At 43.5% G+C, this 25,155-nt stretch overlaps 2 protein-coding genes across 8 annotated transcripts in view; both read right to left on the reverse strand.

Annotated features, from left to right (window-relative positions):
* LOC110512531 (sodium/myo-inositol cotransporter 2-like) lies at nucleotides 1–17,990 on the reverse strand. Of its 6 annotated transcripts, none has more exons than XM_090197147.1 (16): nucleotides 17,763–17,990; nucleotides 14,994–15,171; nucleotides 13,150–13,221; nucleotides 12,735–12,839; nucleotides 12,278–12,337; nucleotides 11,691–11,795; nucleotides 11,424–11,529; nucleotides 10,818–10,898; nucleotides 9,107–9,312; nucleotides 8,683–8,818; nucleotides 8,444–8,551; nucleotides 5,890–6,040; nucleotides 5,609–5,777; nucleotides 1,864–2,079; nucleotides 1,441–1,612; nucleotides 1–1,144 (listed from the first exon to the last, which is right to left on the reverse strand). In XM_090197147.1, exons 2-16 carry the CDS (start codon nucleotides 15,120–15,122, stop codon nucleotides 921–923), a joined length of 2,040 nt encoding a protein of 679 aa, XP_090053273.1. In that variant the 5' UTR covers nucleotides 15,123–15,171; nucleotides 17,763–17,990; the 3' UTR covers nucleotides 1–920. The 6 variants fall into 6 exon arrangements, with proteins under 6 accessions (XP_090053273.1, XP_090053272.1, XP_090053270.1 ...); XM_090197146.1 differs by having other exon boundaries at nucleotides 14,994–15,168; nucleotides 17,763–17,954; XM_090197144.1 differs by having other exon boundaries at nucleotides 45–1,144; nucleotides 5,890–6,463; nucleotides 14,994–15,168; nucleotides 17,763–17,871.
* Nucleotides 17,991–19,257: 1,267 nt separating this feature from the next.
* The window catches only part of grid2ipa (Grid2 interacting protein a), a 61,328-nt gene continuing 55,430 nt past the window's right edge, over nucleotides 19,258–25,155 (reverse strand). For both annotated transcript variants that reach the window (XM_090194463.1, XM_090194464.1), the window contains 6 exons: nucleotides 23,068–23,223; nucleotides 22,596–22,685; nucleotides 22,371–22,500; nucleotides 22,040–22,158; nucleotides 21,656–21,820; nucleotides 19,258–21,517 (listed from right to left, as the gene is read on the reverse strand). In XM_090194463.1, coding sequence (XP_090050589.1) covers nucleotides 21,434–21,517; nucleotides 21,656–21,820; nucleotides 22,040–22,158; nucleotides 22,371–22,500; nucleotides 22,596–22,685; nucleotides 23,068–23,223 — 744 coding nt within the window. In that variant the 3' untranslated portion in view covers nucleotides 19,258–21,433. The remainder of the gene's footprint in view (nucleotides 21,518–21,655; nucleotides 21,821–22,039; nucleotides 22,159–22,370; nucleotides 22,501–22,595; nucleotides 22,686–23,067; nucleotides 23,224–25,155) is intronic.

Raw genomic sequence — 25,155 nt, forward strand, 5'->3', positions numbered from 1 at the left:
TGAGGGTTGGGATGGGCTGAGAGTAGCTGAGGGTTGGGATGGGCTGAGGGGTGGGATGGGCTGAGAGTGGCTGAGGGGTGGGATGGGATGGGCTGAGAGTGGCTGAGGGGTGGGATGGGCTGAGGGGTGGGATGGGCTGAGAGTGGCTGAGGGGTGGGATGGGCTGAGAGTGGCTGAGGGTTGGGATGGGCTGAGAGTGGCTGAGGGGTGGGATGGGCTGAGAGTGGCTGAGGGTTGGGATGGGCTGAGAGTAGCTGAGGGTTGGGATGGGCTGAGAGTAGCTGAGGGGTGGGATGGGCTGAGAGTGGCTGAGGGTTGGGCTGAGAGTGACTGAGGGTTGGGCTGAGAGTAGCTGAGTGTTGGGATGGGCTGAGGGGTGGGATGGGCTGAGAGTGGCTGAGGGGTGGGATGGGATGGGCTGAGAGTGGCTGAGGGGTGGGATGGGCTGAGACTGGCTGATGGGTGGGATGGGCTGAGAGTGGCTGAGGGGTGGGATGGGCTGAGAGCGGCTGAGGGTTGGGCTGAGAGTGACTGAGGGTTGGGCTGAGAGCGGCTGAGGGTTGGGCTGAGAGTGGCTGAGAGTGGCTGAGGGTTGGGCTGAGGGTTGGGCTGAGAGTGGCTGAGGGGTGGGATTAAAGAGTGTGTGGTAATGTATTATTGTTTTGTGACTGCTTTATATAAAAGTAATATGCATGTCAAATGTATGTGTATGTAGCAAAAAATTCTGTAAAAACAAAATTAAGATATTTGTCCTCTGAAGAGGGGGGGGGGTGGAGGGGTTAAAAAAACTATACATTGCTATTATACAATAATAAATAACAGCCTTTGCTGTGACACTTCAGCAGCTCTCCGATGATGCTGCAGCAATGGCCAAGCACCACCTGTCCCTGCCAATATCATTGGCTGTTGAGAATTCCTCACTAGGCCCAGTAGCCAATGATAAAGACGGCGATGGAGAGGCAGATGATGAGGTTGGCGTCGACCACGTGGCTAAGGCATGGGTCCTCTTCCAGAGAGCTAGCGGGGTCGAGAAGAAGAGGGGGTTGTGGGGCGCTGTCACCCTCCTTTTGCCGCTCCATCCCACACAGCCAGTAGAGGGCGGCCTTCAGCCTGGACTGGCTCCTCACACTGGCTTCTGAGGAGACTGGGGAGAGAGAAGTGTGGGTATATGCGTATGAGCAGTGTTTGACTTGGACTGGAACACACCTGTACTGGCGCCTCAGTTATGAGTACCGGCATCTTATAGAATATTGCTGTTTTAAAAATATTCCTGCACCTAAATATAAACAGTACTGGCACCCAAAATGAGTGCTGGCACCTATTTCAGTCCACTTCAAGCACTGGGATTGTGAGTATTGTATGAAACATGGTCCTTAGTATTGTTGAAGCAACTTACCAGTTTTAACCTACTGCTACCTAAAAAGGGACAACACTACCCACCTTTCCTCTGAAGGTGTGTCTCTCCGTTAGCCTTCTCCTGCTCTCTGTCTTCTATCTCCTGCTCTGCACTCTCCTCGGTCTCTGTAGCACTAGTCACAGTCTCTACTGTCTCTAAAGCTCCACTGCTCTTCTCCACCTTATCAAATCTGGTGAACCAGGTGAGGCGGCTGATCTGTTCCGTAGCAACAACAACACAGACACAGCAACGGTTAGTGATAGGCCATATCGTGCTCACATTTATTACACTGTCTATCTCAAGTTGATATTTGATTTAGACAGTACTGTAGATGCAAATTCTTAATTTATCACAGTGTCGTTGAAATCAATAGGTTGATTTGTTCAAATATACAATTGCCATCACAATCACTATCAAGATACTGTATTTGAGCTCTGGTTTAGTAGCACTCCCCAGCCTCCCCTCACTTGCTCTGGGCTGGGTTTCTCCGTGGCCAGGCTGACCCCCACCACCACCACCAGGGTGAGCAGAGACAGCACGGTGGAGAAGTAGAGGTAGTGGACATGTTTCACCACATCAGGCCTGCTGTCCTCCTGGTAACACAGTGGTGAGGGATAGATAAAGTCTAGGGCCATCCTCACACCGCCCACCAGTAGGCCCAGGAACAGGCCCCAGAAAGCCCCCTGCAGAACACAAAGGAGGGACATTTCATCTCTACATCATCTTTCAATACATCTGACTTTTACTGCAATCTGATTGCAAATTGAGTAGCATTTCATCCCTGTAGGTGAAAAACCAAGTACAGCCTATTTTCAGATGCAAACACTTACCTTCACTACACACACCTTCACTACAGACACCTTCACTTCACACACCTTCACTACACACACCTTCACTACAGACACTTTCACTTCACACACCTTCACTACAGGTGTGCCTTGTTAAGTTAATTTGTGGAATTTCTTTCCTTAATGCATTTGAGCCAATCAGTTGTGTTGTGACAAGGTAGGGGGTATACAGAAGATAACCCTATTTGGTAAAAGACCAAGTCCATATTATGGCAAGAACAGCTCAAATAAGCAAAGAGAAAGGACAGTCCGTCATTACATTAAGACATGAAGGTCAGTCAATACGGAACTGTGCAGTCGCAAAAACCATCCAGCTCTAAGATGAAACTGTCTCTCATGAGGACCACCACAGGAAAGGAAGACCCAGAGTTACTTCTGCTACAGAGGATACGTTCATTAGAGTTAACTGTCTCTCATGAGGACCACCACAGGAATGGAAGACCCAGAGTTACTTCTGCTGCAGAGGATAAGTTCATTAGTTACCAGCTTCACAGAGTTCAAATAACAGACAGATCTCAACATCAACTGTTCAGAGGAGACTGTGTGAATCAGGCCTTCATGGTCGAATTGCTGCAAAGAAACCACTACTAACGGACACCAATAAGAAGAAGAGACTTGCTTGGGCAAAGAAACATGAGCAATTTACATTCGACCATGGAAATGTGTCCTTTGGTTTGAGTCCAAATTTTAGATTTTTGGTTCCAACCGCAGTGTCTTTGTGAGAGGCAGATTAGTGAACGGATGCTCTCCGCATGTGTGGTTCCCATTGTGAAGCATGGAGGAGGAGGTGTGATGGTGTGGGGGTGCTTTGCTGGTGACACTATCAGTGATTTATTTAGAATTCAAGGCACACTTAACCAGCATGGCTACCATAATTTGTTTTTCAACAGGACAATGACCCAACACACCTCCCGGCTTTGTAAAGGCTATTTGACCAAGAAGGAGAGTGATGGAGTGCGGCATCATATGACCTGGCCTCCACAATCACCCGACCTCAACCCAATTGAGATTATTTGGGAAGATTTGGACCCAAGCAGCCAACAAGTGCTTAGCATATGTGGGAATCTCAAATATAAAATAGATTTGGATTTGTTTAACACTTTTTTGGTTACGACATGATTCCGTATGTGTTATGTCATAGTTTTGATGTCTTCACTATCATTCTACAATATTGAAATAAAGAAAGAAAACCCCTTGAATGAGTAGTTTGTGTCCAAACCTTTGACTAGTACTGTACTTTCACTACAGACATGTTCACTACACACACCTTCACTACAAATCCCCACAGACACCTTCCCTACAGACACCTTCACTACACACCATTTCACTACACACACCTACATACCTTCCCTACAGACACCTTCACTGCACACTATTTCACTACACAAAACTTCACTACAGACACCTTCACTACACACTATTTCACTACACAAAACTTCACTACAGACAGCTTCACTACACATACTTTCACTATACAAACCTCCACTACAAATAATTTCACTACACACATTTTCACTACACACACTTTCACTACACACACTTTCAATACACATACAGTGCCTTGCAAAAGTATTCGGCCCCCTTGAACTTTGCGACCTTTAGCCACATTTCAGGCTTCAAACATAAAGATATAAAACTATTTTTTTGTGAAGAATCAACAACAAGTGGGACACAATCATGAAGTGGAACGACATTTATTGGATATTTAAAACTTTTTTAACAAATCAAAAACTGAAAAATTGGGCGTGCAAAATTATTCAGCCCCTTTACTTTCAGTGCAGCAAACTCTCTCCAGAAGTTCAGTGAGGATCTCTGAATGATCCAATGTTGACCTAAATGACTAATGATGATAAATACAATCCACCTGTGTGTAATCAAGTCCCCGTATAAATGCACCTGCACTGTGATAGTCTCAGAGGTCCGTTAAAAGCGCAGAGAGCATCATGAAGAACAAGGAACACACCAGGCAGGTCCGAGATACTGTTGTGAAGAAGTTTAAAGCCTGATTTGGATACAAAAAGATTTCCCAAGCTTTAAACATCCCAAGGAGCACTGTGCAAGCGATAATATTGAAATGGAAGGAGTATCAGACCACTGCAAATCTACCAAGACCTGGCCGTCCCTCTAAACTTTCAGCTCATACAAGGAGAAGACTGATCAGAGATGCAGCCAAGAGGCCCATGATCACTCTGGATGAACTGCAGAGATCTACAGCTGAGGTGGGAGACTCTGTCCATAGGACAACAATCAGTCGTATATTGCACAAATCTGGCCTTTATGGAAGAGTGGCAAGAAGAAAGCCATTTCTTAAAGATATCCATAAAAAGTGTTGTTTAAAGTTTGCCACAAGCCACCTGGGAGACACACCAAACATGTGGAAGAAGGTGCTCTGGTCAGATGAAACCATAATTGAACTTTTTGGCAACAATGCAAAACGTTATGTTTGGCGTAAAAGCAACACAGCTCATCACCCTGAACACATTATCCCCACTGTCAAACATGGTGGTGGCAGCATCATGGTTTGGGCCTGCTTTTCTTCAGCAGGGACAGGGAAGATGGTTAAAATTGATGGGAAGATGGATGGAGCCAAATACAGGACTATTCTGGAAGAAAACCTGATGGAGTCTGCAAAAGACCTGAGACTGGGACGGAGATTTGTCTTCCAACAAGACAATGATCCAAAACATAAAGCAAAATCTACAATGGAATGGTTCAAAAATAAACATATCCAGGTGTTAGAATGGCCAAGTCAAAGTCCAGACCTGAATCCAATCGAGAATCTGTGGAAAGAACTGAAAACTGCTGTTCACAAATGCTCTCCATCCAACCTCACTGAGCTCGAGCTGTTTTGCAAGGAGGAATGCAAAACTGATAGAGACATACCCCAAGCGACTTACAGCTGTAATCGCAGCAAAAGGTGGCGCTACAAAGTATTAACTTAAGGGGGCTGAATAATTTTGCACGCCCAATTTTTCAGTTTTTGATTTGTTAAAAAAGTTTGAAATATCCAATAAATGTCGTTCCACTTCATGATTGTGTCCCACTTGTTGTTGATTCTTCACAAAAAAATACAGTTTTATATCTTTATGTTTGAAGCCTGAAATGTGGCAAAAGGTCGCAAAGTTCAAGGGGGCCGAATACTTTCGCAAGGCACTGTACCTTCATTACACATACCATCACTGCACATACTTTCACTGCACATACTTTCACTACAAATACCTTCACTACACACATTTTCACCAGACACCTTCACTACAAACCTTCACTATAGATAATTTCACTACAGACACCTTCACTACAGACACCTTCACTACCTCACATACTGTACTCTGTATTCTCCCCCCCAACACACACACAAGCACACCTTCTCATTGGTCCTCTTCCAGAAGCATCCAGTCAGGAAGACGATGGAAACAGGGGGCTGGAGATAGGTACTGATGGACTGGATGTAGATAAACAGCTGTCCTCCCTGACTGGCCTGGACCACAGGGATCCAGAGCACTGACACCACCACCAGAACCAGCACAAACATCCTGAGGAGGATAGTGTATGTGTACCTTCCCACGAGCATGAGTATGTGTATGCATGAGTATGTGTATGCATGAGTATGTGTATGCATGAGTATGAGTGCATGTGTATGTATACCTTCCCACGAGCATGAGTTCCCACTCGGTTGCTCGGGGCCGGACATGCCTCCACAGGTCCATGGTGAAGATGGTGCTGGAGCTGTTGAAGATGGAGGTGAGGGAGGACATGAGAGCAGCAATCATCACCGCCATCATCAGACCACGCAGACCTGGAGAGCAAGAGAGAGAGAGACAGGAGTATGGAGAGTGCACACAGAGAGAGACAGGAGTATGGAGAGTACAGAGAGAGAGAGAGACAGGAGTATGGAGAGTACACACAGAGAGAGACAGGAGTATGGAGAGTACACAGAGAGAGAGGGAGAGAGAGACAGGAGTATGGAGAGTACACAGAGGGAGAGAGACAGGAGTATGGAGAGTACACTGAGGGAGAGAGAGAGACAGGAGTATGGAGAGTACACAGAGGGAGAGAGACAGGAGTATGGAGAGTACACTGAGGGAGAGAGAGAGAGAGAGGAGTATGGAGAGTACACAGAGGGAGAGAGACAGGAGTATGGAGAGTACACTGAGGGAGAGAGAGAGACAGGAGTATGGAGAGTACACAGAGGGAGAGAGACAGGAGTATGGAGAGTACACTGAGGGAGAGAGATATACAGGAGTATGGAGAGTACACACAGAGAGAGACAGGAGTATGGAGAGTACACAGAGAGAGAGAGGGAGAGAGAGACAGGAGTATGGAGAGTACACAGAGGGAGAGAGACAGGAGTATGGAGTACACCGAGGGAGAGAGAGAGAGAGCGAGTATGGAGAGTACAGAGAGAGAGAGGGAGACAGGAGTATAGAGATTACACAGAGGGAGAGAGAGACAGGAGTATGGAGAGTACACAGAAAGAGAGACAGGAGTATGGAGAGTACACAGAGAGAGAGAGAGACAGGAGTATGGAGAGTACACAGAGAGAGACAGGAGTATGGGGAGTACACAGAGAGAGAGAGACAGGAGTATGGAGAGTACACAGGGAGAGAGAGAGAGGAGTATGGAGAGTACAGAGATACAGAAGTATGGAGAGTACAGAGAGAGAGACAGGAGTATGGAGAGTACACACAGAGAGAGAGAGAGAGAGACAGAAGTATGGAGAGTACAGAGAGACAGGAGTATGGCGAGTACACAGAGGGAGAGAGAGAGAGAGAGGAGTATGGAGAGTACACAGAGAGAGAGAGAGAGAGAGAGAGGAGTATGGAGAGTACAGAGAGAGAGAAGTATGGAGAGTACACAGAGAGAGAGAGGAGTATGGAGAGTACAGAGAGAGACAGGAGTATGGAGAGTACACAGAGAGAGAGAGAGAGAGAGAGAGAGACAGGAGTATGGAGAGTACAGAGAGAAAGACAGAAGTATGGAGAGTACAGAGCGAGACAGGAGTATGAAGAGTACACAGAGAGAGAAAATGGGAGAGAGCGAGAGAGTGAAAGAGGGAGAATGTACATGTGTATATGACATTTCAACAACATTTTATTTTCCTGTCAAATCATCAGATGGCAACACATCCCTTATGGGATTAATTGACACAAACAAATATTACAATAATTCACTGATAATTCACTGATAATTGTTCTCTTCCATTGTTCTCTGCAGTACGCATCGCATGAAGTGTATATGTGTATATTTGAAAGAGACAGAAGCCCTGTTTATACCTGCCTCTAACATGCGTCCGTATATTGTTTGTTTACACTTATAAGATCTGAATACAATCAGATCTCAATGTAACTTTTAATCAGGCTGTGTCACAACCGGCCGTGACCGGGAGTCCCATAGGGCGGTGCACGATTGTCCAGCGTCGTTAGGGGAGGGTTTGGGTGGGGGGCTTTACTTAGTTCATCGCGCTCTAGCGACTCCTTGTGGCGGGCCGGGCGCCTGCAGGCTGACCTCGGTCTTCAGTTGAACAGTATCTCCTCCGACACATTGGTGCGGCTGGCTTCTGGGTTAAGCTGGCAGGTGTTAAGAAGCGTGGTTTGGCGGGTCATGTTTAGGAGGACACATGACTCGACCTTCGCCTCTCCGGAGCCCCAAGGGGAGCTGCAGCGATGAGACAAGATCGTAATTGGATAAGATGAAAAGGGGGATAAAATACAAAAAACACAGAAGCAGGTCTAGAGAGTGGAAGAAACACACAGCAGGTAAACCGCGGGGTGTTGGGTTGAGCGTGCAGAGAGTGACACAGAGACGGGGAGACTTTAGTCCACAAAAACAACTTTACTAAGACAGAAAATAAATAGAACAAAGAAAATCACTTAGGTTTCGCTCGGTCCTTCTTCTCTACTGTGGCTTGGTGTCGGTCTCTCCCCCTTCTCCCCCGCAGTGTGCCCCCGGGCTCCTTTTATTTGGCCTCCACGGCTGGTTGGCACTTTCCTCTAATTACCTCCACTTAGAGCTGTCTGTGTCGGGGTGCCCAGCTCCCTTATCACCAGCAGAGGGAGCCAACGTCGTCTCACCACCTCCCCTCTATTACCATCCCCCGGGGTAGACCTCCTGGGATACCACAAGGTGTTTGTGTGTACAGGAAGTGACAAAGACAGATGGAGATATACAACATGTTACAGAGAGAAGAAAGGTTCCTCACCTGAGGGCAGTAGCTTCATGACCAGTTTGGCGTAGGCGATGTCTGAACAGCCCACTGGGTTCCCACACACCTCAGTACACACCTCAGGGTCACCACACGCCACCTCGTCTAGACGCAACAACAACGCTGCTGTAAATATACTGTCTCTCCTTTGTTTGATAGTGGTATCAGCAGGTTTTACCTAGGTACAGTATCCTCTCTAGAGTTACTGCCAAAGCCTTGCACTTAGGACATTGTACCTGGGTAGAGTATTCTGCTGATCATGCCGGGCAGGACCATCATGAAGAAGGGCAGGATCTTGAGGTAGGCAGCCAGCAGGGAGCCTCCTTTAGCATGGAGCAGGTTCTTAGCAGACAGGGAGCGCTGCACTATCACCTGGATACAACACAACACAGAATCAGTGACTGGAACTGTTGACAGAGCAACTGAATGTGCCTCCCAAGTGTATAGAGCACTTAACCAATCCATCTGTTTTATTATTAAGGTGAATCAAAACTCTCCTGTCAGTGATGCAACACTGCCAATACGGTGATTTACAGTTCAAGTTAGATGGTGTTCTAAAGCCTAGTGTTTCCATTCCCCTTTAAGGTGTATCAATTCTGATACCTCAGATCTTCTCCTCTTGGCCATCTAGTGACTGTCCCTAAGCAGTGTCACTGTTACCTGATCTGAGCACCAGTACCACATGGAGGGTATGGACATGCCCAGGAGGATGCCCGGCCAGGGCAGGTCAGAGGTCACAGGGTCACGGAACAGGTGGAAGGCGTCGTCCCGGGGGATGCCACATGTGGTGTTAGGGACACGGACAGAGGGGATGGCCGTAGCATACCCCTCTAGGAGGGCGTTCCAGCCCCCCACCTCAGCGAAACCTCCACAGGAGTAGGGCAGAGTTAGACAGTTAGGCAAACTGTACTGCACTGCCCTGTACTGTACTGTACTGCCCTGTACTGTACTGTACTCCCCTGTACTGTACTGTACTGCCCTATACTGCCCTGTACTGTACTGCCCTGTACTGTACTGTACTTAACTGTACTGTACTGTACTGTACTGCACTGCCCTGTACTGTACTGCCCTGTACTGTACTCCGCTGTACTGTACTGCCCTGTACTGTACTCCCCTGTACTGCTCTGTACTGTACTGTACTGCCCTGTACTGTACTCCCTTGTACTGCCCTGTAATGTACTGTAGAAATATAAATATATATATAATATAAATATAGATTTAAAAATAATTTAAATCAATGAATACTGCCCTGTACTGCCCTGTACTGTACTGTACTGCCCTGTACTGCCCTGTACTGTACTGTACTGCCCTGTACTGTACTGTAATGCCCTGTACTGTACTGTAATGCCCTGTACTGCCCTGTACTGTACTGTACTGCCCTGTACTGTACTGTAATGCCCTGTACTGCCCTGTACTGTAATGCCCTGTACTGCCCTGTACTGTACTGTACTGTAATGCCCTGTACTACCCTGTACTGTACTGTACTGCCCTGTACTGTACTGTAATGCCCTGTACTGCCCTGTACTGTACTGTAATGCCCGGTACTGCCCTGTACTGCCCTGTACTGTACTGCCCTGTACTGCCCTGCCCTGCACTGCCCTGTACTGCCCTGCCCTGCCCTGTACTGTAATGCCCTGTACTGCCCTGTACTGCCCTGTACTGCCCTGTACTGTACTGTACTGCCCTGTACTGTACTGTACAGCCCTGTACTGCCCTGTACTGTACTGTACTGCCCTGTACTGTACTGTAATGCCCTGTACTGCCCTGTACTGTACTGCCCTGTACTGTACTGCCCTGTACTGTACTGCCCTGTACTGTACTATACAGAGTGTAAACTATACAGAGAGTGAAAAACATGAAAATCTATAACTGAGGAAATCTAAAATCTAGTTGGAAAGTTTTTCTGATTAAAGACAAAGTATTTATCTTTGAATCATACACTGAGTATAAAAAACATTAGGGACACCTGCTCTTTCCATGACATAGTCTAACCACGTGACAGCTATGATCCATTATTGATGGCACTTAAATCCACCTCAATCAGTGTAGATGGTAGTAGGTGTCAGGCACACTGCTTTGTGTCAAGAACTGCAACGCTGCTGGGTTTTTCACGCTCAACAGTTTCCCGTGTGTATCAAGAATGGTCCACCACCCAAAGGACATCCAGACAACTTGACACAACTGTGTGCAGCATTGGAGTCAACATGGGCCAGCATCCCTGTGGAAAGCTTTCAACACCTTGTAGAGTCCATACCCCAACGAATTGAGGCTGTTCTAAGGCAACTCAATATTAGGGAGGTGTTCCTAATGTTTTGTAAACTCAGTGTATACAGTACCCACTGATCAACACAGCACCAAAGCAGAGACTTACTGAAGCCCATGAGGGTGAGTGCTCCTATCAACATGATGCCAGTCTGGGCAGCGTCTGTGTACATGACAGCAGCCAGACCACCTGAAACAACACAGCACAACACTGAACCAGGCTGTATGTTTGAACTGGTAGACTTTAGGAAAAATATGATTGTTTTGGAAGAGAGTGAAAGAGAGAAAGGGACATAGAGAGAGAAAATGAGTGAGAGAGTGAGAGAGAGAGAGACAGAAAGAGAGACACAGAGTGAGAGAGAGAGAGAGAGACAGAGAGAGAGAGAAAGAGTGAGTGAGAGAGACAGAGAGAGAGACTTTAACTATTTGTACATTGTTACAACACTGTATATATATGTATATAATATGACATTTGTAATGTCTTTATCGTTTTGAAACTTCTGTATGTGTAATGTTTACTGTTAATTTGTATTGTTTATTTCACTTTTGTATATTATCTACCTCACTTGCTTTGGCAATGTTAACACATGTTTCCCATGCCAATAAAGCCCCTTGAATTGAATTGAATTGAGAGAGAAAGAGAGAGAGAGAGAGAGAGAGAGACAGAGTGAGAGACAGTGAGAGAGAGAGACAGAGAGAGAGAATAGCAGGGTACCTGTTACAGTGTAGAGAGCAGTGATGAGCAGAAGCACCACCACAGCTACATAGATGTTCCATTGCAGGGCCTGTTGAATAAACACTGCCCCAGCATACATATCCACCTGCACACACACACACACACACGCACGCATGCACGCATGACGCACACACAGCAGCGGAGCAAGCGGTCTCAATTCATTCAATAGATTCACGTCCAAAACAATGTTGTATTGAGAAAGTAAATAGCTGATGAGATACATAGAAGTGTTTTGACTTTACTTACCGATATCTTTGTGAAGATGTAAATGAATAAATACAAAATAGCTATGAATAATTGTATTCGCTTCCCCCTGAATCGCTTCTGCAAGTATTCAGGCATGGTTGTCACCTGCATGTTAGGGATACAGGGAAACAGACATAACATGAATGATTGAACAAGTTATCACCACTGTGATCTAAAGTATCTCAGTACACAGAGAGGGAAGTGTTGTGTCTCAGTACACAGAGAGGGAAGTGTTGTGTCTCAGTACACAGAGAGGGAAGTGTTGTGTCTCAGTACACAGAGAGGGAAGTGTTGTGTCTCAGTACACAGAAAGGGAAGTGTTGTGTCTCAGTACACAGAGAGGGAAGTGTTGTGTCTCAGTACACAGAGAGGAAAGTGTTGTGTCTCAGTACACAGAGAGGAAAGTGTTGTGTCTCAGTAAACAGAGAGGAATATTCAATAAAATCTTCTCGCCTGTAATGAGGTATTTGAGCGCTGAAATACTTGGCTCGATGTTGCATATAATTTCAGTAGGCCTACTTGTGGGTTTGTGATATTTCAGTAGTACAGACAGTGGACTGATAGAAAGGTGTGTGTTGACCTCTCACCCCGGAAGCGATATAGATGGGCAGGAAAAGCCAACCCAAGAGCAGCACCATCAGCATCCCCTGCCAACCAGAGACATCGATACTTGTGATTTATGCAAAGCTTAGTATGAAAAAAGTAATATTTTTAAGTTTGCATTAAACCATATGCCCTATCAAAAATCATGTGCAGATGTAGGGTCTTAATTATTCCTGTAGCAACAGGAAATGTGAATTATTGTGTGTATTGTGTAATTAATAAACATTTATGTAGAGGTTGATACATTTGTCGTGATGGAAAAATCCAGTCTGAAATTTCTAAGTGGAAATTCCAAACTTCAGAAGCCTTTTTAAACCTAAATTGCCTGCATTGCAGGAACGTTCTCCTGCAACAGGGTGAGCAAATTAAGATCCTGCATCTGTAATAGAGATCCACATCCAGTTTATAATGAATTATAATGTCCAAATGTATACGTCTTACGTTCCACTCATATGCCACAGCACTGATGCCCGCTGCAGCTCCTGAGCCTGCCAGGCCCATGAAGTGGCCGCTACCCACATTACTGGCAAACAGAGAGGTGCCCACCTGCAGAGAGAGTGTCAGAGAGATAAAGAGAGAGAGAATGTGTGAGTGACAATACAACAATGTCTGACTTTAAGCCAACCCCATTGTAAAGTATTCATATCTCCCCATATAAAATCTCAGTTCCACCCCAATAACATTACAAGAACTGCTTTGTTTCTCCATCTGGTTTGGTCCTGGACTATTCAGAACAAGAGGAATAAATCAACACTGGTTCCTCTTGGCATCAAACATCTGGAATCCATTCAACATCCTGAGTGGATGTCATTTGTGTGTCGTTTCCATAGCAACATCTCTGTTTCTTTTCACTCACCGGCCACCAGGACATGCTTTTTCCTGCCAGGAAGTATCCATCCACCGTGCTCCGCTTGGTTTTCCACATGGACTGGAAGGGAAGGACTGACTGTTACACACATTCTCTATTCAGACTTTAATGTGTGCTGAAGGAGAGTGCTGAATTAGTGTACTGAAGGAGTGTACTGAATTAGTGTACTGAAGGATTGTGCTGAATTAGTGTGCTGAAGGTGTGTGCTGAATTAGTGTGCTGAAGGAGTAAAGGAGTGTGCTAAAGTAGTGTACTGAATTAGTGTACTGAAGGAGTGTGCTGAATTAGTGTACTGAAGGTGTGTGCTGAATTACTGTGCTGAAGGGGTAAAGGAGTGTGCTGAAGTAGTGTACTGAATTAGTGTACTGAAGTAGTGTACTGAATTAGTGTGCTGAAGGAGTAAAGGAGTGTGCTGAATTAGTGTGCTGAATTAGTGTACTGAAGGAGTGTGCTGAATTAGTGTACTGAATGAGTAAAGGAGTGTGCTGAAGTAGTGTACTGAAGGAGTGTGCTGAATTAGTGTACTGAAGGAGTGTGCTGAATTAGTGTACTGAAGGAGTAAAGGAGTGTGCTGAAGTAGTGTACTGAATTAGTGTACTGAATTAGTGTGCTGAAGTAGTGTACTGAATTAGTGTGCTGAAGGAGTGTGCTGAATTAGTGTACTGAAGGAGTGTGCTGAATTAGTGTACTGAAGGAGTGTGCTGAATTAGTGTACTGAAGGAGTGTGCTGAATTAGTGTGCTGAAGGAGTGTGCTGAATTAGTGTACTGAAGGAGTGTGCTGAATTAGTGTACTGAAGGAGTGTGCTGAATTAGTGTACTGAATTAGTGTACTGAATTAGTGTGCTGAAGTAGTGTACTGAATTAGTGTGCTGAAGGAGTGTGCTGAATTAGTGTACTGAAGGAGTGTGCTGAATTAGTGTACTGAAGGAGTGTGCTGAATTAGTGTACTGAAGGAGTGTGCTGAATTAGTGTACTGAAGGAGTGTGCTGAATTAGTGTACTGAAGTAGTGTACTGAATTAGTGTACTGAATTAGTGTGCTGAAGTAGTGTACTGAATTAGTGTGCTGAAGGAGTGTGCTGAATTAGTGTACTGAAGGAGTGTGCTGAATTAGTGTACTGAAGGAGTGTGCTGAATTAGTGTACTGAAGGAGTGTGCTGAATTAGTGTACTGAAGTAGTGTACTGAATTAGTGTACTGAAGGAGTGTGCTGAATTAGTGTACTGAAGGAGTAAAGGAGTGTGCTGAAGTAGTGTACTGAATTAGTGTACTGAATTAGTGTGCTGAAGTAGTGTACTGAATTAGTGTACTGAAGGAGTGTGCTGAATTAGTGTACTGAAGGAGTGTGCTGAATTAGTGTACTGAAGGAGTGTGCTGAATTAGTGTGCTGAAGTAGTGTACTGAATTAGTGTACTGAAGGAGTGTGCTGAATTAGTGTACTGAAGGAGTGTGCTGAATTAGTGTACTGAAGGAGTGTGCTGAATTAGTGTACTGAAGGAGTGTGCTGAATTAGTGTACTGAAGGAGTGTGCTGAATTAGTGTGCTGAAGGAGTAAAGGAGAGTGCTGAAGAAGTGTACTGAAGTTGAACAACTCTACTTTGAGATTGAGATGCAAGAATATACTGTAGAGCAACAACCAAACAAATCCCAATAGAGCACATGACATGTTTCAGTCAATCTCACCAGAGCTACTGATGTGTCTGGAATAAATCAAATCATTTAGAAAGGGAATCCTAATCCCTATATAGTGCACTACTTTTGGCCAGCTACATAGGAATAGGGTTACATTTTGGATGCCATTAGGGTGCCTTTTCCCAAATTTGCTCCTACTTACCCAGAGGCCCACAGCCAGTACAAGGAGGAAGTAGACAACGAGCACCACAATGTCTATGGTGACCAGGGTGGGTACACCTAAACCTGGGGATTGGGAGGGGGGCACGGTGGTCCCCTGAGTGGTAGCCATACTTGGGTCAAAGGTCACTGGAATTCTCAGGGAGTGATTGCGTATTCTGCTGGTGAGGGAAATGTAGTCATTGTTGATTCTAATCACAATAGAGCCTCCAAACACTCCATTCACTAGATTCACAGAATTACCTTATTTACATAAGTATACAGACCCTTTGCTATGAGACTCGAAATTGAGCTCAGGTGCACCCTGTATCCATCGATCATCTTTGAGATGTTTCTACAACTTGATTGGAGTACACCTGTGGTCAATTCAATTGATTGGACATGATTTGGAAAGACACACACCTGTCTATAAAAGGTCCCACAGTTGACAGTGCATGTCAGAGCAAAAACCAAGCCATTAGGTGGAAGGAATTGTCCTTAGAGCTCTGAGGCAGGATTGTGTCGAGGCACAGATCTGGGGAAGGGTAACAAAACATTTCTGCAGCATTGAAGGTCCCCAAGAACACAGTGGCCTCCATCATTCTTAAATGAAAGAAGTTTGGAACCACCAAGACTCTTCCTAGAGCTGACCGCCCGGTCAAACTGAGCAATCGGGGGAGAAGGGCCTTGGTCAGTTGACCAAGAATCATAGCTTTCACCTTGATTCACCAAAAAGGACAACCATCTCTGCAGCACTCCACCAATCAGGCCTTTATGGTAGAGTGGCCAGACGGAAGCCACTCCTCAGTAGAGTTTGCCAAAAGGCACCTGAAGGACTCTCAGACCATGAGAAACAAGATTCTCTGGTCTGATGAAACCAAGATTGAACTCTTTGGCCTGAATGCCAAGCGTCACATCTGGAGGAAATCTGGCACCATCCCTACGGTGAAGCATGGGGATGGCAACATCATGCTGTGGTGATGTTTTTCAGTGGCAGGGACTGGGAGACTAGTCAGGATCGAGGGAAAGATGAACGGAGCAAAGTATAGAGAGATCCTTGATGAAAACCTGCTCCAGAGCTCTCAGGACCTCAGCCTGGGGTAAAGGTTCACCTTCCAACAGGACAACCCTAAGCACACAGCCAAGACAACACAGGACTGTCTACAGGACAAGTCTCTGAATGTCCTTGAGTGGCCCAGCCAGAGCTTGGACTTGAATCAGTTCAAACATCTTTGGAGAGACCTGAAAATAGCTGTGCAGGGACACTCCCCATCCAATCTGATAAAGCGTGAGAGGATTGGGAGGAACTCCCCAAATACAGGTGTACGAAGATTGTAGCTTCATACCTGAGAAGACTCGTTGCTGTAATCGCTGCCAAAAGTGCTTCAACAAAATACTGAGTAAAGGATCTGAATACTTATGAATATGGAATGGTTCAGTTTATTTTATGTTGCAAAAAAAAAGTAAAACCTTTTTTTGCTTTGTCATTATGGGGTATTGTGTGTACATTGGGGAGAAAAAACATTTTAGAGTAAGTCATACTCTACACATACATATTCAGGTTTTACGCTATACTCACAGGACCCTGACCGGACTTTATACATTATCCAGGTTTTACGCTATACTCACAGGACCCTGACCGGACTTTATACATTATCCAGGTTTTACACTATACTCACTGGACCCTGACTGGATTTTATACATTATCCTCATTCTTAGTCTCAATTTGTCGGGGCATGGACTCTACAAGGTGTTGAAAGCGTTCCACAGGGATGCTGGCCCATGTTGACTCCAATGCTTCCCACAGTTGTTTCAAGTTGTCTGGATGTCCTTTGGGTGGTGGACCATTCTTGATACACACGGGAAACTGTTGACACAAGCCGGTGCTACTATACCTCGTTCAAAGGCACTTCAATGTTTTGTCTTGCCCATTCCTTCTCTGAATGGCACGCATACACAATCCATGTCTCAAGGTTTAACAAGCCTTATTTAAGTTGTCTCCTCCCTTTCATCTACACTGATTGAAGTGGATTTAACAAGTGACATCAATAAGGGATCATATCTTTCACCTGGATTCACCTGGTCAGTCTATGTCATGGAAAGAGCAGGTCAGTACAGGTGCATCAAAGCTGGGACCGAGAGACTGAAGAGCAGCTTCTAGCTCAAGGCCATCAGACTGCTAAACAGCAAACACTGACTCAGAGAGGCTGCTGCCTACATGGAGACCCGATCCCTGGCCACATTAACAAATGGATCACTAGTCACTTAAAACAATGCCCCTTTAAATAATGCCACTTTAATCATGTTTACATATCCTACATTACTCGTATGTATATACTGTATTTTATACCATCTATTGCACCTTGCCTATGCCGCTTAGCCATCGCTCATCCATATATTTATATGGTCATATTCTCCTTCACCCCTTTTAGATTTGTGTGTATTAGGTAGTTGTTGGGGAACAGTTAGATTGCTTGTTAGATATTATTATCGGAACTAGAAGCACAAGCATTTTGCTACACTCGCATTAACATCTGCTAACCATGTGTATGTGAAAAATAAAATGAGATTTTTGTATTTAGATTTTGTTCATATTTTGTATAGTCAGTGTATGCTGAGAAGCTCCACGATGTAAAGTGTTATCCAAAGACCAACTAACTACAGTCCATGTTTTAATTCCCTCACACCATTCATATAATATCCTCACACCAAACATTAACTCAAGGACAATAGTCACCTTGCATTTAAGTGTACTGAACCCTACAGTACTTACCTGTCAGCTTGTAGTCAGACTCAGGGTTTAATTCCAGTTGGCCGGTCCTATAGCAGTTCTCATGGTGTATGTTGGTCTCCTTTCTGACCAGGGGATCAAACTCCACTGTCTACTTATATAAGACAACACTAGCTGGTTAAAATGTTAACGTTTTATTACCAGTGAAGTAAGAGTGTGTGTGTGTGTGTGTGTGTGTGTGTGTGTGTGTGTGTGTGTGTGTGTGTGTGTGTGTGTGTGTGTGTGTGTGTGTGTGTGTGTGTGTGTGTGTGTGTGTGTGTGTGTGTGTGTGTGTGTGTGTGTGTGTGTGTGTGTGTGAGAGAGACAGTATAAGTTGAGTTAGATCTGTCACTACACTGACCACAGATCTTCAGACTCTACAGTACTAACCTTTTGCTCACAATTCCTCATAGCACTCTTAGCAATTTTTCATAGCACTCTTATCAATGCAAAAGAGACAACAATCTCACTGATTGATCACACAGACATTTCCACTACTAAATCACTTACATATCTCAGGTTGTTAAAAACTGTTGTTGGGTTCTAATTATCAGAATAAGAACTTGATGGACACAATGAAAGCTTAAACCAGGTTCATTCTTCCCAAAGGACCGAACAGCTGCACAGACAAAAACATATTCACACAAGCACTGATATTTAACCCTTTCTCCTATGCTGAGTCTCCTCCTACACATCCAAACAGCCAGTGCATCTCTGTTGCTAGACAGAACCTTAGTGATATCTGTTCTTCCTCACTTCATCTGACCTGACCTCTGCCCCAAAGTGCTCACTCCTCCCCAACTCACAGCTGTCATGGTGACTGGTACCAGACGGTGTCTCTTCTCCTCCCATTGGATCCCTGATGGCTAACAATAACATATCCGGACATAATGTAAACATGATACATTACCCTCTCTCCCTCAGTGACATATCCTGACATAATGTAAACGTTTTACATTACCCTCCCTCCCTCGGTGACATATCCTGACATAATGTCAACGTTTTACATTACCCTCTCTCCCTCAGTGACATAATGTACACATTATACATTACCCTCTCTCCCTCAGTGACATATCCTGACATAATGTAAACGTTATACATTACCCTCTCTCCCTCAGTGACATATCCTGACATAATGTAAACGTTTTACATTACCCTCCCTCAGTGACATATCCTGACATAATGTAAACATTATACATTACCCTCTCTCCCTCGGTGACATATCCTGACATAATGTAAACGTTATACATTACCCTCTCTCCCTCAGTGACATATCCTGACATAATGTAAATGTTTTACATTACCCTCTCTCCCTCAGTGACATATCCTGACATAATGTAAACATTATACATTACCCTCTCTCCCTCAGTGACATATCCTGACATAATGTAAACGTTTTACATTACCCTCTCTCCCTCAGTGACATGAATAAGTATATTTCATAAGTCAAAAAATCAGAACCCATCACTGTATTTAGGAAAAAGACAGTAATTCAGGGTAATGTTCTTATACCAGGCGTTTTATTTGTCAGCGTTGGCTGTTACAATACAAAACATAGACTTATCCGAGAGCAACAACTTCCAGAACGCATTGCTGAATATGTATAGCTATCCAGACGACAAAGTCAGAAATGAAGATCATACCGTTAGAAAACAAATGATGGCAATAACTTATCGACATGTTCTGAATAACATTATAAGCACGTCTTCTTACATCTGCCTTATCTTATTCATTTAAAATGATCCACAGTAGTTGTATTCTAAAGAATGTCCTATTTCTCTCATGTAACGACTGTCTGAAAAGCTGGAGTGTAGCTTTAATTGAATGTGTAAAATGTCCTCCATGTTTGGGTTGAAAACATCCATGTGTCAGTTACACAATCAGTCCAGAAGTAGTCCGTATCAGATGACAAAGATATGTTAAAACAAGGTTTGATGAAGTTAAGTATTAACATCCTATGACATTAAAGTCTACAGAGTTACTGTTTAAGGGATAGTTCAGCCATATTACAAAATGACATATTGGTTTCCTTACCCTACAAGCAGTCTATGGGCAAAGTATGACAGCAATCCATGCTTTAGTTTAGTTTCCCTGACACTACTAACATTTTAGCATTTGTGGCACAAATCCCATTCAAGTCACAGGACTGATGTTATAATTTACACGCATCATGTTCATATCATCTACTGTATAAGTGACTTTGTTGAGCTTCACAATCAATTTAAGATACTTGGATATTTGGACATGATGCATGAAAAATGCTAATATCGGTCGCATGACTTGAATGGGATTTGAGCCACATATGCTAAAACATTAGAATGTGGAAACAGTGCCAGGAAAACGTAACCAAAGCTTGGATTGCTGTCGTACCTTGGCCATAGACTGCTTACAGGGTAAGGAAACCAAAATGTCATTTTTCTAATTTGTGTGAACTATCCCTTTAAGTAATGTGCTTCAAGAAAGTAGTGTGTCCCCTCATTGAATTGTAGAGGTTAAAGTGAAGGTGCAGTATGCAGAAATGATCATGAAAACGTAACAAATCCTCCTACTGTTCATAATAGAACACTGCCCGTTTACAGCAGGTCAGTATCAACACAATCAGAGACAGAGAGGAACAGATAGTTAACAGATAGTTAACAGCACAAATGTGTTTTCATTTTCATCACATTCCTTTTCTTTAGTAGTAATGAGTATCCACTGGATATCGTACAAGACACACTTCATTCAAAATGAATAACTTGTAAATACATTCAGTGTGGTGGGTGGCTTACAAAAATATGGAACAGGTAAATCATTTAAAAAATGTTAATTATTGTAAAGCATTTCATATTTGACTACTTAAATATGTATATCCTGTATTACATATATCATTACAGTTATATTTTAGTGGTACAATATATAATACACATTTCATTCTCAAATCAGACACATTGACACAGGCATTCAGTCATCTCTTTTAACTGCTGAAGTATCAAATACATGTTTTAGCAACAATAGTTTAGATCTGTATGTCTCTCAAAACGATCCAGTATTCTGTTTACCATTGCTGATCATGTTCTGTAGACTTAATCTTTCTAGCCTATAATTGTATCATACATTCATATACAGTATATCAGACAGCTGGGTTCAAATAGTTACTGATGTCAGTCTCTTTCCTATTCCATTTCATGAATCTTTGCATTTCTATAAATGGTATAACACTTTTATTTACAAATATATAAAAAGCAAAACCATTGATCCAGTATAGCTTAATTTGTCTGTTCCAGAGGAACACTCTATAGCCATGAAATATACAAAGTTTGAGGTGTTAAACTAGCTGGACATTCAAACTACAATGTCACGTATTAAAGCCCTGTATGCTCAACTCTGCAGACAACCTAATTCCCACAATATACATTTCTTGAATTACAAAAATTGAAATACTATGAGTGCGTTTGTGTGTATGTGTGTATGTGTGTTTGTGTGTTTGTGTGTATGTGTGTTTGTGTGTATGTGTGTTTGTGTGTATGTGTGTTTGTGTGTATGTGTGTTTGTGTGTATGTGTGTTTGTGCATTTATGTGGATTTTCGCATGCACTCCTGTCCGTGTGTGTGTGAGAGAGAGATAGAGAGTGTGTGTGTGCCTGCCTGCCTGCCTGTCTGCCTGCCTGCCAACCCTTCTTCCTGTCTCTCTGATCACCAGGCCAGGGGTGAGGCCATTCTTGGGCTCCTGGGACTCCTAGGAGGGTTCTCATTGGCCTGGTTCTCACTAAGAGCTCTCTGAAAAACAACAATAAAACATTGTCAGACAAGACAAAAACATGCAGTACCATTACTACTACCGTCTTGATAGCACTTCTTGATAGCACTACATACTTGTCTATTTCAGAGGTCTCTTTCAAACTCTAGGCGGTTCACCTCAAACTTGGCGAGGAACTCAGTGAATATCCCAAAGAACGACTCTGTGTTGGTGGCTTGGCTGTCCTCTCCGAAGAAGGAGGCTGTCTTGGACCACTCCTCCATGGCCCTCTGCTGCAGGGACTCCAGAGACTGTAGTGCTGGGTGGATGTTCTCCAGGAAGCCCTGCTCATAGGGAAGTCAAGGATACAACAGCCAGGAGCTACAGTACATATTGGAGCTAGGACATGTAGGAGCTACAGTACATATTGGTGGTGGATGGGGTGAGAGACCCCCATGTAAAGGGCTATTTTACAGTATGCATACTCTCACACCTGTGAATATAGAAGCCTGTAATGAATTATGTAATGAATCTCTCTCTCTCAGGTTAGTTGTGAAAGATACACTCATGACTGCAGCGAAGCGGTCATCTGCTGTGGCAGGCATTTTCTGGCAGGCAGATCGGATGTCCTGGATAGTGGTGTGAAGGTCGTTCAGGTCAGATGTGATGGTCCTCTGGTTCACTACAGAGAGTGAGAGAGTGAGATGGGAGAGAGAGAGAAAGAAAGAGAGAGCAGGGGGAAGAACAAAGGTGGAAGAGTGCTTATGGAAAAACAGGATAACATATTTAATCTATTCATTTACACGCAATAGTAACACAACATGCTGTACATGAAACACTACACCCGACACACAAAAGAAAATGCACACATGAAAAAACTACTACTCAGTTTACCTTTGGCTGCCAGGGGAACCGTGGTGAGGTCCTTGGTAAAATCCAGGACGTTGGGAAAGTGAAGACACAGTGACTTGACAAGGATGTGCAGAAACGTAGATTTCCCATCCACTGTTTTTGTGGTGCCGAGCTACAAGAAACAGAAGTGCATTAGTAACAGTGTCCGTGGGTTAACAACAGTGAAGTAACAACTGTGAGGTAAAGAAATGTCCATGAGGAGCTTACCTCAGTGAGGAAGTTGATCTTAAACCCGGTGGTTTTGTTGCCGGTCTTAGGCTGACCGTTGTTCAGATAGTTCCCCATCGCCAGCACAAACTAAGGAAACATTTGACACAGTTAGCATATAGCTTGTATTTAGTTTAGGATTGAAACAGCAACATTACCACTTTAGGGCTGAACATTACCCACAATAACACTATATTTTCCACTCAGGGAATAAATGTGAAAACATCCTGTTCATTGCTGTTTAGGTGTTTGGGCTGCTGCCGATCCTTAACTTCCTGGTGTATCTGTGGCTCAAGCTAAAACGTTGGTAAAGCCAAACAAATGCATTTCCATTCTCTCCATTCTTAGCACCGAATGAGACTGTTGTTGGTTTTCTCTTATCAGAATCATGCTGGCGGGTGACAAGTTCAAGTTGAAGAAGTTGCATTGCTCCTCCTAGTGATTGTACATGTCAGAGTGCATAACTGTATACCTCCAGTATCTTGGCCAGTTTCTTGCTGGTCTTGAGCTCCATGGAGGCGTTGTAGATGCAGTCGTAGCCGCCCCTCATCTCCTCTGTCTTCTCCTGCAGGGTGCTTTTGAAGTGGAGGCTTCTCAGACGAGTCTTGTACTCTGGTACTGACAGCATCTATGACATTATGCGCGCGCGCGCGCACACACACACACACACACACACACACACACACACACACACACACACACACACACCACACACACACACACACACACACACACACACACACGCACACGCGAAGACACAATTACAAACGAGGAAACAGAAAACCAGCAACAACACCTACACATAACCAAACTCTCATTCTATGACTGTGAGCAACCAACAAACCCTACTACTACTACTTCTATTACTACTACTACTTCTGCTGCCACTACTATTACTACTTCTATTACTACTACTACTTCTATTACTACTACTACTTCTGCTGCCACTACTATTACTACTTCTATTACTACTACTACTTCTATTACTACTACTACTTCTGCTGCCACTACTATTACTACTTCTATTACTACTACTACTTCTATTACTACTACTACTTCTGCTGCCACTACTATTACTACTTATATTACTACTACTACTTCTATTACTACTACTACTTCTGCTGCCACTACTATTACTACTTATATTACTACTACTACTTCTGCTGCCACTACTATTACTACTTCTATTACTACTACTACTTCTGCTGCCACTACTATTACTACTTCTATTACTACTACTACTTCTGCTGCCACTACTATTACTACTTCTATTACTACTACTACTTCTGCTGCCACTACTATTACTACTACTACTTCTACTTCTATTACTACTACTACTTCTATTACTACTACTACTTCTATTACTACTACTACTTCTGCTGCCACTACTATTACTACTTCTATTACTACTACTACTTCTATTACTACTACTACTTCTGCTGCCACTACTACTACTTCTATTACTACTACTACTTCTATTACTACTACTACTTCTGCTGCCACTACTATTACTACTTCTATTACTACTACTACTACTACTTCTGCTGCCACTACTACTACTTCTATTACTACTACTACTTCTGCTGCCACTACTATTACTACTTCTATTACTACTACTACTTCTATTACTACTACTACTTCTGCTGCCACTACTACTACTACTACTACTACCACTACCACTACTAATACTAGTACCCAATTTTCATTCTTGACTAAAAGTAAAGATACCTTAATAGAAAATCAGTTAAAGTTAAAGTCTAAAGTATTTGGTTTTAAATATAAGTTTGATAAGTATCAAAAGTAAATGTCCTTGCTAAAATATACTTAAGTAACACAAATGCTTAGTTTGTAAATGATGAGTGTTGGAAGTGCCTCTGACTATCCGTAAAAAAACAAAAACAAGAAAATGATGCCGTCTGGTTTTTGAAATGTATTTATACTTTAACTTTGAATTTTGAGACTTGAGTATTGATGTATTCTGGGTACTAACTCCTAAACTTTGGATAGGGTTAATTATCAGGTATCCTATTGAAATATTGAGTGCTTAGGTTTAGAGGGTCTACACCAGAAGTTAATGGTTGTCTGTAGGAGGAAGGTATATGGTGTGTGCGATTAAGCTTGGAATGTGCTGAGTGCAGGGAAAGTGATCATGTGGCAGGCATTGACAAGGGGAGAGAGCCATGGATTAGTGATGAAGGGGGTCGAGGTCAGGTGAGGTCACGTTAAGAGAGAAAGAAAAGTGTATCAGTAAAGATACAATGTTCGTTCAGATGTGTAGGAGGAGACTCAGCCAATGAGGAAGGGTTAAATATCAGTGCTTGTGTGAACAATGTTTGTACAGATGTGTAGGAGGAGACTCAGCCAATGAGGAAGGGTTAAATATCAGTGCTTGTGTAAACAACGTCTTTGTCTAATGCGGCTGTATTGATCCTCTGGGAAGAATAAACTTAGTTTGCGCTTTCATACTGTCCATTGTGTTTTTACTCTGAGAATTACAACCTAACAGTATCAAAAGTAAATGTCATTGCTAAAATATACTTAAGTATCAAAATTCAAAGTA

This window comes from Oncorhynchus mykiss, chromosome 13 (genome assembly GCF_057628025.1).
Source record: "Oncorhynchus mykiss isolate SJ-2025 chromosome 13, ASM5762802v1, whole genome shotgun sequence".
Taxonomy (NCBI): Eukaryota; Metazoa; Chordata; class Actinopteri; order Salmoniformes; family Salmonidae; genus Oncorhynchus; species Oncorhynchus mykiss.

Bases quoted from the DNA above. Each gene is read 5' to 3' on its own strand.
- LOC110512531 (XM_090197144.1), bottom strand. From the start codon at position 15,122: ATGGCTACCACTCAGGGGACCACCGTGCCCCCCTCCCAATCCCCAGGT. The intron at 12,338-12,734 runs GTAAGACGTATA...TCTGGTTGGCAG, and splicing joins CTGTGGCATATGAGTGGAAC to GGGATGCTGATGGTGCTGCT. The intron at 9,313-10,817 runs GTAAGTCTCTGC...ACTCCTGTGGAG, and splicing joins ACTCACCCTCATGGGCTTCA to GTTTCGCTGAGGTGGGGGGC.